The 15,111-nt window shown below is 41.8% G+C and overlaps 1 protein-coding gene across 1 annotated transcript in view; it reads left to right on the top strand.

Moving 5' to 3' along the window:
- Positions 1-2,786: 2,786 nt before the first annotated feature.
- The window catches only part of LOC122074057 (uncharacterized protein At3g49055-like), a 26,990-nt gene continuing 14,665 nt past the window's right edge, over positions 2,787-15,111 (top strand). The window contains exon 1 of the mRNA XM_042638861.1: positions 2,787-3,874. Coding sequence (XP_042494795.1) covers positions 2,897-3,874 — 978 coding nt within the window. The 5' untranslated portion in view covers positions 2,787-2,896. The remainder of the gene's footprint in view (positions 3,875-15,111) is intronic.

The following is a 15,111-nucleotide window of genomic DNA, read 5'->3' as shown; positions in this document are numbered from 1 at the left end:
ATCTCAACATTTGATCCGTAGTTTTCACCCTTGTAAATTAGGATTTTATCGAATGGTAAGTCTTTTCCTTCGTATGCCTTTTTGGTAGGTTGCCTCCCCCATACGTCGGTTGGTAAGTATTTTCTCCTGTTCCGTCAGGCTGCTGACAATTGTCCTATAGTTGCCTTTCAATCACACAACTGGGGTCCCCCTAACTAACCCCCGATTACATTTTGGCTAAGTGGTAGGAGTTCTTGGCATTTGGCTCAACTGTGGTTAGGGTGCAACACTTAGTCTGTTTGGGGACTAAGTGCGGTTGTACGTACCTCTTAGTGTTGGCGTCATATGGTTTCTGCATCTATCCGTATCTATTCGCTTCCCCGTGTGCTCGTGTGCCCATCTAATTGTCTAGTCGTTTGATCTTCGTTCTTGTGAGCTTATCGGCTTAGGCACGTGTAGGCTCACATGTCCCTCCAGTCGCCTGCTCATCTAGTCGGCTGGTCTCCTGATCCTTGCTCTTATGAATATATCGGTTTGGGCAAGTGCAGGTTCACATGATCGCCTGCTCATCTGGTCGTCTAGTCTTCTAGTCGTCTGGTCCTTTCTCTTGTGAGCGTATCGGTCTGGGCATGTGTAAGTTCACGTGATCGCCTGCTCGTTTGGTCTTCTAGTCATCTATTCCTTTCTCTTGTGAGCGTATCGGTTTATGCACGTGCAAGCTCACATGCTTGTATGGTCATTTGTTCTTCTGATTGGACCTTCTAGTGCACACGTGGTGTCTCTTCATTGGCCCATTATGTTTATGGCACATCACAACCTAATGTCTCCTCTATATCAATCTCCTTGTTGGCTACCATAGCCACAACCCCTCTCTTGTCAGCCTCGCTCAAATACAAATGGCCATCACTTTTCATCCCAATACAGCACACGAATAGATCACTTGAGCTAACCAACCTCGAATCATGTTGGATTCTAGTAATCTCAGCCTCTAAATTACCACAAACAGATACATGTACAACCTTGCTCTCATCCAAGAGCTCCGCCAAAGTCATTTTAAACTTGGGTTCCACAATTCGAACCTAGCCATTACTGTCAAAATCGAGATCAAAGGAGGGGGAAGAAACAGTAGAGCTAGAACTATTCACCTCCTCCTCGAATTTAATTGGTTCCTCTTCATTAGGGATCCTCCGTAATCACTGTAAGCCCCTGAAGCTTTCAATTTCCTACAAGTTCACAACTTCTTTAGGCTCTACTTCTTCAATTCCTTCAACAACTGCATTCACCACCGCCTTTTCCTTCTTGGGGTTGGGCTTCAAGAGGCCTTGCTTGAAAAATTCCTTGCGCTTTAGATTGATAGCCTGATCAATCTCTCCAAATAGGTCATCACCAGAATTCTCAACAATATCGGACTTTGGTTTGTCAGGAGCATATTCTTCATATGCAAGGGCCTATAGGAAAATGGACTAGTCCTTCTTGTACTGCTCTTCTTGAAGCTTGCAAGCACGAGCGGCTTGGCATTGAATCTGTTGGAATTTGGATATTCCATGTTAGGAATCCTTTAGAGCTTCAGGTGGGTCGTTGTCTGTGGGGGTCGGGAAGTGGTTGTTGTCGAAGCTAATAGCAAATCTAAGTCGAGGAGGTTTTTGGCGAAGAAATGTGAGAGAAGGCAGTGGCTTGAATTGTAGAATTGGTGTGGTGTTCACATGGAGAGAGGAAAGAGACTAGATTAAAGGGAAGAAGCCCTGGAGGGAGAGCGAAGTAGGAGGCATGGGGATTATGTAGAGAGCAGATAGGGTTTTGGGGGGAAGAGATTGGGTTGGGAAATCCTGGACAAGGGAAAGAGAAACTGTAATGTTATTTAACTGAAATCGCACATCTGAGTTGCGGCTTTGCTATCTTAAATGGTAAAATTTTCGAAACTTGTGTATGGTTTTGGACTCAACTCTTGATTCTTTCGAGGGTTTCAATAATCGGTGAATCGGATCTAAAATCGTTCGAAATGCCCTGGGAATGGATTAGAATTGAACCCAATTTCTGCTTTTTCGAATCAGAATATCCAAGTCAAGATTCCCCTAATCGGCGAGTTTTCAGATTAAATGGCCAATTCTAGAGTTCTTGGGACCAATTCCAGCCGATTTCAAACCGATACGAATTGAAATCGGCTTTAAAACGCTATTACTTCGAGGGTTTCAAAAATCAATGAATCAGATTGAGAATCAGATTTTCCTTAAAATCGACTGAGATTGAAAGTTGTTTCAAATCTGAATATTCTTATCAACATTCCTCTAATAGGTAGGTTTTCGGATCAAATGGCTGATTCTAGAGTTATTGGGATCAATTTCAGTCGATTTCACAACATAATGAATTGAAAATCAGCATGATCGATTTCTATTTTTTAAACTCTGTTCGTCCAGGTGTTTCAAATCAGAATATTCCTGTCAAGACTCAGATCAAATGGCCGATCCTAGGGACCAATTCTAGCCAATTTCAAGCCGATATGTATTGAAATTGATAGGACCGATTCCTATTTATAAAACCCAGTTCTTCCAAGGTTTTAAAAAATCGTTGAATCAGATCGGGAGTCTGCGGATCCGCCTCGAAATCGACGAGGAGTCCCCGCCGTTTTGAGTCGAAGTATTCCCGCAAGATTCCAGATCAAATGGCCGGTTCTAGGGTTACTGAAACCGATTCGGAACCGATATGAATCGTAATCGGCATTGACCGATCCATCATCGATTCCTGTTTTTAAAGCCCATGTTCTTCCACTTCTTCCCACCTGAACGTCTTTCTCTTCATCTTCTGTTGACCGGTAGCTACTCAGGTTTCTCTCTTCAAGCCTGGTAGGTGCTTTCAAGATTCGTTAAGTTGAGGAGATGAAATTCTCTCAGTTTTCATTTTTAAATGGATTATCGATATCATGGATGATGCTTCTGATGATCGAAAAGACGAATATTTCTCGAACGATGATGAACAAAATACTGCTCAGCATCTTCACCAGTTACAGACCCGAAATGATGCTCTTCTCGCAGAATTGGAAGCGCTTCGGGTTTCTTACCAGAATCTTCAATCGAGATCTGTGGCCATGAAGGATAGTTTCATCCTTCTCCAGCAGCAGAAAGACGAAGCTCTTAACCGCAATTTTGATCTCGTCAAAGCTGTTGAAGATATCACTAATGAAAGAGATGCTCTTCGGAATGAACTTCATGGACTGGAGGTTGCGGCAAAAGAACGTGAGGATGAGTTGATCAGGCAGCGGGACGAAGAACTGAAGGAGAAACTGGATCTTCGTAGTGAAGCTGAAGCTTCTCTGGAAAAGATTTCAGGGTTGCTGGAGGAGAGGACGAGGAGAATTAGGGTTTTTGTTTGCAGTTTGGATTTGCTTCGGTCGACAAAGGAGTGTTTGGGGAGGATCGTCGACAGAATTAGTGAAGGCAAGTCGAATGGTATCATAGAAGAAGTTGAGCATACTAAAGACGAGTCAGATTTTGATGAAGAATCAAAGGGATTCTTATCAGAAATGACGGGTGTTCATAAACTCACGACAGCATTAGAATCACGGTTAACCGAGTACGAAGAGATGAGAAGGAAGGAGAAAAGGGAGTTGGAGAATAGTGTGGTGAGTTTGACGGAAGAGAACAGAGACATTAATAGTTTGCTGAGGATTGCTTTAGTGGAGAAGGAAGCAGTGGAAAGGGCTCTTAGTAAACTGAAGGGAACTGGTGAACACAAGAGAGTGGCAATTCTGCAGATTGCAGAGAAAGGGTTGCAGAAGGTTGGGTTCGGATTCATGATGGGCGCTTCAGCTGGTGATACAAGTCAGACAACAGATAATTCAAGTTCTAATTCATGCAGTAAATCAGAAAGTAGTGACTACGACCAGGAGGTTGTGAGTCTGGTATTATTCTGACTCTTGTCTTTCTTAGTTTCAAAATTCTGGATAGGATGTTTTATGTTGTTCGTAGAAGAGAGAGTTGAGGACCATAACCCCTTACCTCAACAAGTATAGGAGGTCGGTTACTTACACATGCTAGACTTTGATGAATATTTAGAACTACTTAGCTGTGGAACTGTGATGCTTTTGCTTTAATGCCGTTTGCTGCTCTGTTGTCTATCAGTTTCTACTTGAACAAATATAATTATTCATGCTGGATATTTTATTGATATTCATTGATTTTTCAAGTTTGTCATCCACCGGGATGGACAGAGTTAGATGGCTTTTATTAAGATAACTTCCCAAACTTTACACAACTCCGTTTATTTACTGACAAAAAAGCTCAGTTAATAGGTTTAATTTAAAAATATAAAAACATATAAGTGGACCTTGTTCAGGGATCATCGCTCAGTGTGATGGTAAAAGCTCAAACAGCAAGCATGAAGACACAGGTTCAAGTCTGAGGGTGGCCACTTTTTATAAAAAAATGCCAAAATTTTAAACCGACCCCAGTCAACCATGTCCGGACTCTGTGAAAGCAGGGCTTTTATGTATCCATTACAGTCCCTTAATTAATGGTGTATAATCCATTTTTCTGTAAGTTTCTTGTGGAAAAAAAAATGGTATTCAATAACGTAAAATTCAGTTGAAGTGGTCCAAGTGTCTCTATGCTTCTGAAATTTGGGAATTTATATTAAGAAATAAGGTTTTGATCATAGTGGATTGAAGGTTCCAAAGTTGGAGAAATATGGATTGATGGTTACAGAGTTGGAGTAATCTTTGGAAGTCAGATATTGTGACAATACCAATGGTAATGGAAGTGAGTCAGTTTATTTTGGTCAACTAAAGTGGGTAGCCTTTTATAAACAACTTCAAATCCATATACCCCACATAAAATTTTGCTGATGGGATTTAAGAAAAGAAAAAGGAGAGAGAGAAAAAAAAAGACACTTTTGGGGTGGGGTGGGGGAAAAGCTGGCAAATTCTGGAGTGCAGCAACAAACAACTTCAAATCGATACACCCCACATAACATTCTAGGAATGGAGCGGGGTGAAGTCTGATTCCTACCAAATTTCTGGAACATTGCAAGCACAAATCTTGTTAGCCATCCCAAAAGCTAACATGGTTATTTCTTTGATGGAATGAGAAATGTATAGAATTCTCTACTGAGGAACCGAAGTCAGATAAAAGATCCTTGCAAGTATTTTTGAGGATTTTCCATGTAAGAAACTAAACTTGATTTACGAATGAACTAAACCCGAATTACATGTAATGACATTAATGTAGCTCCTTGAAAGCTGTTAACCATATTTTTACTGCTTAGAAGTTACATTAATTCATTGGGCTATGCATGAGGTTTCTGCATCCTCTGTTATCATCGTGCATCTCCTTAAGACCAGAGGAGCCTTTTTTTGCTCCCTTGTATTTCCGAAAAAATATGAGCTGTTTGTTTAAAACAACCATGGCCCCATATTTTTGTCTCTGCAGAATCTATTTTCATGTATATGTAATTTTTTTTTTTTTCCTGCTGTGCACTTGAAAGCATAGTTGTCAAAGTGCAGGTGATCCAAGGCGTTTGAGGGCCAACTAAGTGCTTAGGTGACAAGGCACCCTAGGCACTTTAATATGTTTTAATATATTCTTGTAAAATTTGTCATCATCTCAATCTTAAAATGTCCAGAAAGACTTTGGAAGCCTTATTTATGCATTAATGTTTTACTCTTGTTCCTTTTGGTTGTAATAAAATAGAATATTAATATAATAAAATAAGATGAACCTATCAATTGAAGTTGTAAGGGGTACATGACACATATATACCAATAACATCCTCCTTTGTCATGAAGTTGTGAGGGGGTTTGACTGGAAATCCCATTCCCGGACGCCCTCCTTAAGATCGATCTACCCAAAGCTTTTAAATCCATTAGATGGGAATTCATCTCTAAGGTCCTCATATGTCTTTCCCGCTGGTCTTCATCCACTGGATTTATTCTTGCATTTCCTTTCCCTTATTCTCTGTCCTTGTCAATAGTAGCCCTGCCAGTTACTTCTTTTCCTCGGTTGGCATTTGGCAAGCCTGCCCCTAAAATAACCTAGAGGGGGGGTGAATAGGTTATACTAGTGGAAATTCAATTCTTTAAAAATATTATCCCAAGTGTGATCGTAAATAAAAATTACGGAATGAAATGAAATACTCACAATCACACAACACCAAGAATTATAGTGGTTCGACTCAACTTGAGTCTAGTCCACTCCCTACAAGAGTCCTCTTATAAGGTATTCCACTAGCTTTCCCGTTTAATACAGTAGGTAGGGAAGAAGCCTTTTACACTCTTTTTACGGATATGAGAATCCTTACAAATCTCCTTTGCAGGTAGAGAGACACCTATTACAATCTCCTTTGCAGGTAGAGAGACACCTTTCTCTTTTAAGGGTAAGAGGATCCTTACACAAGTCCTAAGTACAATCTAGGAATTGATGTAAAAAATATAAAAAAGATAGTGGAATAAGAGTGTTACCTTTGGTTTGGTGCAAATGATGATTATGAAAATGAAATGATGCACCTCTTAAAAGTCTTCTCTGTAGCTCTGATTTGTATAGCGAGAATGTGGAAGACTTGATGGAGACTTGAGCTTTTATTTTTGGGATTGGTGAAGACCAACGCCGCTCAAGTGATTTGAATGCCTTTTTGACTTTAATTGCTCACAATTATGCTCTTAATGCTCAGACTTAATTGATAATTAATTCTGAGCCTCTTAGGTATTTATAGGTGAGATTAGGAGAGCATTTTAGGCAGTAAGTCAGGCTTTAACGGTCATATTCTAGGTCCACTGGTCAACCGCCGTCGTTAGCCGGTCGACCAGAAAGAGCAGTTGGAGATAAAAATTAGCCATTAGAAGTGATCCAGGAAGATGCCGGTCGACCGGCTAAACCAGGACTTTCAGCCGGTCGACCGGCTTTGGCATCGGATAGTTCCGGTCGACCACCTACAGTTCTGTTTTAATTTTGATAGATAACTGTCATACTGACCAGTTGCCAGTATTTTTGCCATAACTTTTCCGTCTGACATCAGATTGACCTGATTCAAGTTGTGTTGGAATTGTGACTCGATTTCCTACAACTTCCATGAGGGGTTTATCTCCTGATACCACCTCTAAAGTTTCCCAAAATGCCCTTGAGTCTGGTGATAGTGTTTTATAGACTAACACAGAATATATCACCTATGGACTTCCAAGTTTGGTCAAGGGATGTCCTAAAGTCATAGTATGATGATATGCGATGCATGAGGTGCGTGCACACACATATACATATATATATACAAGGAGTACAAGATATAATATGAAGAGCAGTTCTATCCTAGAGGTCTTCATCTTGTCTTGACGCTTTGAATCATTACTTGATGCTTTGGAGTCTTCATCTTCACTTGGCTTTCCATCTCTTTAAGCTTCTAGGTTGTCTCCATATCTTGTTCCTTGAGTTCTTGACTTGAGCTCTCCAAGTATGCATAGCTATAGATATCTTCTTATACTATTCACACTTATCAATCAAGTTAAGTATACATGTTTGTTTGTTATTACCAAAACGCATATAGGAGTGTGGGCATATTCCCAACAGCCCCCTTTCCCCTTTCTTATTCTCCCTTTACCCTTGAGGTTCTTTCCAGATCCATCCAGGCCTTAATGGACCTTCATCTCATCTCTCCCCTCCCTAATTGCAAAGCCCTCAACCTCACTCATCTGGCCTTTATTGATGATCTCATGATTTTCTCTAAGGCTGAATCTCAATATATTTAGTCCATCATGTTTTCCCTCCATCTTTTTGAAGAGTTGTCTAGCCTTCATGTCAACCTCCTCAAATCTCATCTCTCTCTCTCTCAGGTGTCCCCAATGATACCAAAACCCACCTTCTTGATCTCAATGGTTTTTCCCTTAGTTCCCTTCCTATCAAATATCTGGCCTTCCCCTCATATCTGCCAAATTGACTGCCCACCACTGCACTCTTATGCTTGACCTCTTTCGTAAACGGTTGCAGCTTTGGAAGGGTAAGCTTCTTTCCTTTGTTGGCATATTAGAGCTCATTAGATCTGTGCTCCAATCCTACTATATATTTTGGTCCGGTGTGTATGAGCTTCTCTAATCTTCCATAAAACAATTGGAATCCCTTATGTGCTACTTCCTTTGGAAATGAGGGGACACTTCCAGATTTCTTTGTCCCATTAGTTGGTCTATTGTTTGCTTTCCTAAGGAGAAATGAGGCTTTAGTTTGTGTTGGATCCAAGATGTCAATTCCACGGGTATCCTGAAGCCCCTTTGGAAGATTGTCTCCAATTATAATAATATTTGGTTTCCTAGATTCACTCCTACATCCTTAGGAAAGAGTCTCTGGACTGTCGCCCAACACCCTGATGCTTCTTGATTTTGGCACAAGATCCTGAAAAATTCGTCTGATTGCCCTCTAAACCACTTTCACCTTAATCGATGATGGCTCCACTATATCCCTTTGGCTTGATAACTAGCACCACTCTGGTGTCCTCTTCTCTGTGATTGGAGTCAAAACCGTTTACTCTTCTGGTCTTCCCGAAGATGTCTCTGTTGCCTCCAATATCTATAATGGCTCCTGGGCGCCCCTATTCCTTCCCCTTCTCCTTCTCTCTTCGACACCTAGGACTCTCTCCCCCCACCCCATTCCACGTGGCCATAGGGGAGGAAGGGATAAAATCATTTGGTCTCCCTACCCCTCTTGATCCTTTAGTTCTCCTATTCTTGGGATTTGGTTCCGTCCCATCATCCCCTCACTCCTTGGTGCAAGATTGTTTGGTTCAGAGGTTATATCCCTCATCACAGCTTCACCACTTGGAGAGCCCTATCCAATTGCCTCCCAACCCAATCCTTCCTAATCTTTAGACATCCATGTACCTCCAGCTTGCTGCCTCTACTGGAACGAGATTGAGGGCTCCGACCATCCCTTCTTCAGCTGTCTCTTCTCCTCCATTTGAAAAAGAAACTCCTCTCCAACTGCTGGCCTCGTAGTCGCCGCATCCTTCCCCTTCAGAGAGAGTGGTTATGGGTTGATAATGACCTTTGCCGGAAGTTCCATCTGTGACACCGTTGGAAGCTCTCCTTTTGGTGCTACTATTGTTAAGAGTCGCTAATCCTGATATCGGGATTAGCGCTAGTTCCTGGACCCGATAGGGGCATTCCTGTCCTATCGGATCCCTATGTGGCCTTTAGGGTTTGGTTCTCTTATGTTGGGGGTATTCTTGTAATTGTATTCATATTATTATGTTTATATACCTAAGGGTTCTTGCGATCAGCCTCATTCTAGATTGATCGCAGGTTGCTCTCTCTTTGAGGCTCTCTGTGGTTTCTCCTTTCTCTCTTCTCTTTCTATTTCTCCTTTTTTTCCTCTCTTCTTCTTATTTTACTGGTTTGGTTACAAGAATCTAGGATTATAATATGGTATCAGAGCTTTTGTAATCAAATCAAGGATTTATATCACTCTCTGCTGATCTCTACCTTGCGCTACTCCTCTTTGGTGCGCAGCCACCTATTGCTGCTACTCTAATTTTTTTTGGCCTGATTATAATGATATAAGCACAATCAGGCATCCCTACCACTGCTTTATGGATTCAGACTTGATTCCCTAAAATCGCTGAAGCCGATACCTATTTCTGCATGTTTTTAATGGCCGCCGTCCCTAATTCTGATGTGTTTGTGGCTGCTGCCCTATATGTGAAGCCTCTACTGTTTCACGGTTGAATGTGCTGTTTTTTACTACTTATCTACATAATCTACTAGGCTTTTGAAGCCTCTTTTGTTGCTCCCATCAAGATCGACTCTACCCTACCAGCAGCCCCTATCGGCTGAAATTTTTTTTGGTTTCTTGGGGTCCGATTGCTACTTGGCTGCTGTTTATCAGATCTGGTTGGTGAGTTCTCCTTATTTGGTTGTCTCTACACTACTTACTTGTCACTATTCCTTGCTCTCATGGCTGAGACCAAGACTACTACTACCCCTACCTCTACGGCTCTACCTCCTCTGCATCGGACAATGTGAATGTCCAGATTACATCTATCAAGCTTAAGGGAAGCTCGAATTACCTTCTTTGGGCTTAGTCGGTCAAAGTTTATCTGATGGCGAAGGATAAGCTTGATTACACCACCTCTGATCCTCCCAAAGAATCTGATACTGGTTACGCTTAATGGCAGAAAGAGAATGCATTAATATTAATTTGGTTATGGAACAGTATAGAACCAGATGTCGCTACCAATGTTATGTTTCATTCTACTGCCAAGGGAGTGTGGAATGACTTGAAGGAGATCTACTCTCAGAAGAAGAACATGACCCGTATCTATGATATCTATGAAAAACTGTTTCAGTTTCACCAGTCAAACAAGCCACTTTCCAAATATTACAGTACGTTCAGAGGTATGGTTGAAGAACTCAATGTCTTCCAACCTTTGACCACTGATGTTGACAAATTGAAGGCTCAGCGTAATGAGTTCTTCGTTTCCAAATTCCTGGCTGGTTTGAACAATGACTTGAAGGCAGTGAAGGGTCACTTACTTGCAAGGGATACTGTGCCTACTCTGAATGATACCTACTCACGACTGCAGCGTATTACCTCTTCCATAAAACCTGATCAGTCTACCAAAGACAGTTCTGCCTTCCATGCCAACCGTGGATGTGGTTGCGGTCGTGGGTCGGCTGGTCGAGGATTTGGTGGACAACCCTCTAATCGTACAGCTCGCCAGTGTACTTTTTGTGGAAAGCCTAACCATACTGTTGAGACTTGTTGGGAAAAGCATGGAAAACCAGAGTGGGCAACACAGTTAGCTAATCATGCAGTGTCAGACGATGGTACTGACACAATGGCCCCAGTTGATCCTAAACCAACACCTTCTTCAGGAGATTCAGATACCAGTCTGCACGATGACATCAATCAGTTACTTCGGTGCTTGCACTCTTAAGACATCCTCTAATACATCTAATGGTGCGTCTACATCCGCTGCTACCCTAGCCCACACAGGTACCTTAGCTCTTCTTACTACTACATCTACTCCTTGGATCATTGATTCAGGTGCCTCTGCCCATATGACCGGTAAGTCATCCCTTTTTAAGAATTTTTCTACTATTACCAATTCCAATTCTGTTATCCTTGCTAATGGTGCATCCACACTAGTCCTTGGACATGGTACTATTTCACTTACCCCATCTATTAATTTATCTTCTGTCCTACATGTTCCCCAATTTCCACTAAGTATTCTCTCTGTAAGTCAATTAACCAATTCATTAAATTGCTCAGTAACATTCTTCCCTTCTTACTATGTCGTTCAGGATCTTCACACGAGGAAGACAATTGTTGGAGGGTGTGAAAATGATGGGTTATACTACCTCAACAGTGGTTGTCCTCCTTCTGGTGTTGTTACGGCTGTTGGGGATGTGATTCCTTTCCAATGGCACTGTCGTTTAGGTCACTTGTCGCTTTCTAGGTTACAACTTTTATTTCCTAGTTTGAAGTCTATCCCTAGGTTAGAGTGTGAGGCATGTGAGTTGGGTAAATAGCATCGTGTGTCATTCCCATCTCTCTCTGTGTCTCGTAGTCCATCTTTGTTTTCTTCAGTCCATTTTGATGTATGGGGTCCTTACAGAGTCAGTAATAGATTTGGTTTCCGCTATTTTGTGACATTTATGGATCATCATTCTCACCTTACATGGTTGTACATGTTAAAAGATAGATCTGAATTTTTATATGTGTTTCACAAATTTTGATGATGAAATAAAGACTTAGTTTGGCATTCCTATTAAAATTTTTCGTTTTGACAATGCTTTAGAATATGCTAAAACTGATATTTCTAATTTTTGTGATACCCATGGGATGATACACCAAACTAGTTGTGCCTATACCCCACAATAAAATGGGGTAGCAGAGTGCAAGAACCGGCATCTTCTTGAAGTTGTCCATGCCATTATGATTCACATGCATGTTCCTAAACATTTTTGGTGTGATGGTGTTTTAGCCACTTGTTATTTGATTAATCGCATGCCATCCTTTGTCCTATCAGATAAGTCTCCATTTTCTGTTCTGTTCCCTAATTTACCCAGTTTAACTATTCCACCCCGTGCCTTTGGGTGTGTGTGTTTCGTCCATTACTTGCATATGCAGGTTGACAAGTTATCCCCGAGGTCTACTAAGTACATCTTTCTGGGTTACTCTCGTACCTGGAAAGGGTATAAGTGTTATGACCCCATTACTTATAGGAATTTTGTTAGTGTTGATGTGAACTTTTTTGAAGGCAAATCATTTTATTCTCCTCAGGTGTCCCAGTCTAGTCGGGAGTGGTCTTCTCCATCTCCTTCACCCATACCCTCCCTTATATCCCTCCCTAATGCTCCTAGTACTAGTGCCTCACCTCCCTTACAGGTTTATCAGTGCAGGAAGAAAACTGGACAGCTAGGTGGTGAGGTCATTAATCTTGAAGATTCACTCCTTCCACTGCCGTCTTCCACTGGTGAAGCTCCTCTTCCTCCTCCGCCTGATGACTTACCAATTGCACATCGTAAAGGTACACGTTCCTGCACTTATAAATCTATGGTTGTGTACCCTATTGATAACTTTATGTCATTATCTCATCTTCCCTCTCTCATCTATGGCCTTGCACTGTCCCTTTCCACTAACCCTATTCCCCGTTCCCATAATGATGCCCTATGTATCCCTAGATGGAAGGCTGCCATGGATGTAGAAATGGATGCTCTTGTGAGTCGTGATACCTAGAGCCTGATAGATTTACCTCCTGGTAAGGATCTGGTTAAGTGTCGCTGGGTGTACACTGTTAGGTATCATTCTGATGGTTCTTGTGAGCGGTTAAAGGCTCTTTTGGTTGCTAAAGGGTATACTCAGACTTATGGTGTTGATTACTTTGAGACATTCTCTCCGGTTGCCAGACTGAACTCTGTTCTCCTTCTTATTTCTCTTGCTGTCAACCTTGATTGGCCGTTATTTTAGTTGGACATCAAGAATGTATTTTTGTATGGTGATCTACAGGAGGAGGTGTATATGGAGCAACCTCCTGGTTATGTTGCTCAGGGGGAGAATACAAGTTGTGTGTGTCGCTTGCACAAGGCTATTTATGGGCTTAAATAGTCCCCTCGAGCATGAGTTTGACAAGTTCAGTTCCACCATTGTAACGTGTGATTTTTCTCAGTGCTATTCTGACCATTCTGTCTTTGTTCGTCGCAGAGGTGACAAGCTGGTGGTCTTGGTAGTATATGTTGATGACATTATTCTTACTGGTAATGATGAGGCAGGTATTTCTAAAGTAAATGCTCATCTCCAGCGCCATTTTTAGACCAAGGATCTTGGTCATCTCCATTATTTTCTCGGGATTGAGGTGATCCGCTGCAAGAAACGGATCAGTCTGTCTCAAAGAAAGTATGTTGTGGATCTTCTATCTGATACTGGGATGCTTGCATCCAGACCCGTTGATATTCCTATGGATCCTCACCAAAAGTTTGGAGTGGATGATGGTGAACCTTTTTAGGATGTGCATGAGTACAGGAGTTTGATTGGCAAGCTGATTTACCTTACTGTGACTCGTCCTGACATTTCTTATGCTGTTGGAGTTCTTAGTCAGTTCATACAATCTCCTCAGAAAGCCTATTGGGATGCTGCTGTCCGTGTTCTTCGTTATCTGAAAGGTGCCCCTGGAAAAGGGTTGATTTATCGTCCTAATCGGCATATGGATCTAGTTGGCTACTCTGATGCTGATTGGGTTGGCTCTGCTAGTGATCGGAGATCTACTACTGGATATTGTACTTTTGTTGGAGGTAATCTTATTACGTGGCCTAGCAAGAAGCAGACTACTATTGCCTAAAACCAGAGCAGAGGCCAAGTACAGAGCTATGGCTCATGCCACTGCTGAGTTGATGTGGTTGTGGTCGTTACTCTTGGAGTTGGGATTTCTATGACCAAGCTAATGAAGATATTTGTGACAACCAAGCTGCAGTTTACATTGCTAGTAACCCGGTCTTCCATGAGAGGACCAAACACATAGAGGTGGACTGCCATTTTGTTCGTGATGCTGTTCTTAAGAAGCTAATTGAGACTCCGTTTGTTCCTTCAACGGATCAGTTAGCTGACATGTTTACTAAGTCTTTGTTTACTTCTAGTTTTCGTAATGGTTGTACCAAGCTTAGGATGGGTGATGTGTATGCTCCAGCTTGAGGGGGAGTGTTGAGAGTTACTAATCCCGATATTGAGATTAGCGCTAGTTCCTGGACCCGATAGGGGCATTTCTGTCCTATCGGGTCCCTATGTGGCATTTAGGGTTTAGTTCTCTTATGTTGAAGGTATTCTTGTAATTGTTTTCATATTATTATGTTTATATACCTAAGGGTTCCTGCGATCAGCCTCATTCTGGACTGATCACAGGTTGCTCTCTCTTTGAGGCTCTCTGTGGTTTCTCCTTTCTCTCTTCTCTTTCTTTTTCTCTTTTCTTCCTCTCTTCTTCTTGTTTTACTGGTTTGGTTACAGGAATCTGGGATTATAACAACTATCAACCACATTTGGATGGAACGCAATTCTCGAAGATGGACTTCCAACTTTGGATAACCATCTTTTTTTTATGTCAGTTTGAAGCTTTCTATGCTCCCCCATCGCCATTTAAGGGACTCCCTAAGGAAGATGCTCACTATTGTTGCCTAGGGTTTTCCCTCCACCATTTTGCATCCCCCCCCCCGGTTGCTTTTGCTTTGCTGTTCTAGCTTGTCTTTTCTTTTTCTTTCCCCCTTGGGGTCCGTGTTTATTCTTTCCTTTTTCCTCTTGTAATGAAATTCTTATTCATCTAAAAAAAATTTATTAAAGAAAGGGGGATTGAGGGCATTCTTGATGGATTCTGCTACAAATACTAATTAAAGAAAGGGGGGGGGGTGTTGAGGAAATTAATATATAAAATTATTAAAGAAGGGAGGAGTTGAGGGAATTCTTCATGTTGATGGATTCTAGAAGTGGGGAGTGGAGGGTCGAGGGGAATAGTGGAGTGAAAATCACTCGTCCTCCCAAGAATGAGCTCTATGCACAACGTCGAAAGAATCGTGGCTCTGTGGCTGCGACTGTGTTGACGGGAGTGGCAGTGGCGCTAGAACTCAAACAGGTACACCCCTCCTCTTTCTTCTTCTCTACCTTTTTTTTTTTTTTTTTTTTT

Source organism: Macadamia integrifolia, chromosome 3 (assembly GCF_013358625.1).
Source record: "Macadamia integrifolia cultivar HAES 741 chromosome 3, SCU_Mint_v3, whole genome shotgun sequence".
NCBI classification, from domain to species: domain Eukaryota; kingdom Viridiplantae; phylum Streptophyta; class Magnoliopsida; order Proteales; family Proteaceae; genus Macadamia; species Macadamia integrifolia.
Note: the sequence above shows the minus strand (reverse complement) of the source record. Positions and strands in the feature narration are given on the sequence as shown.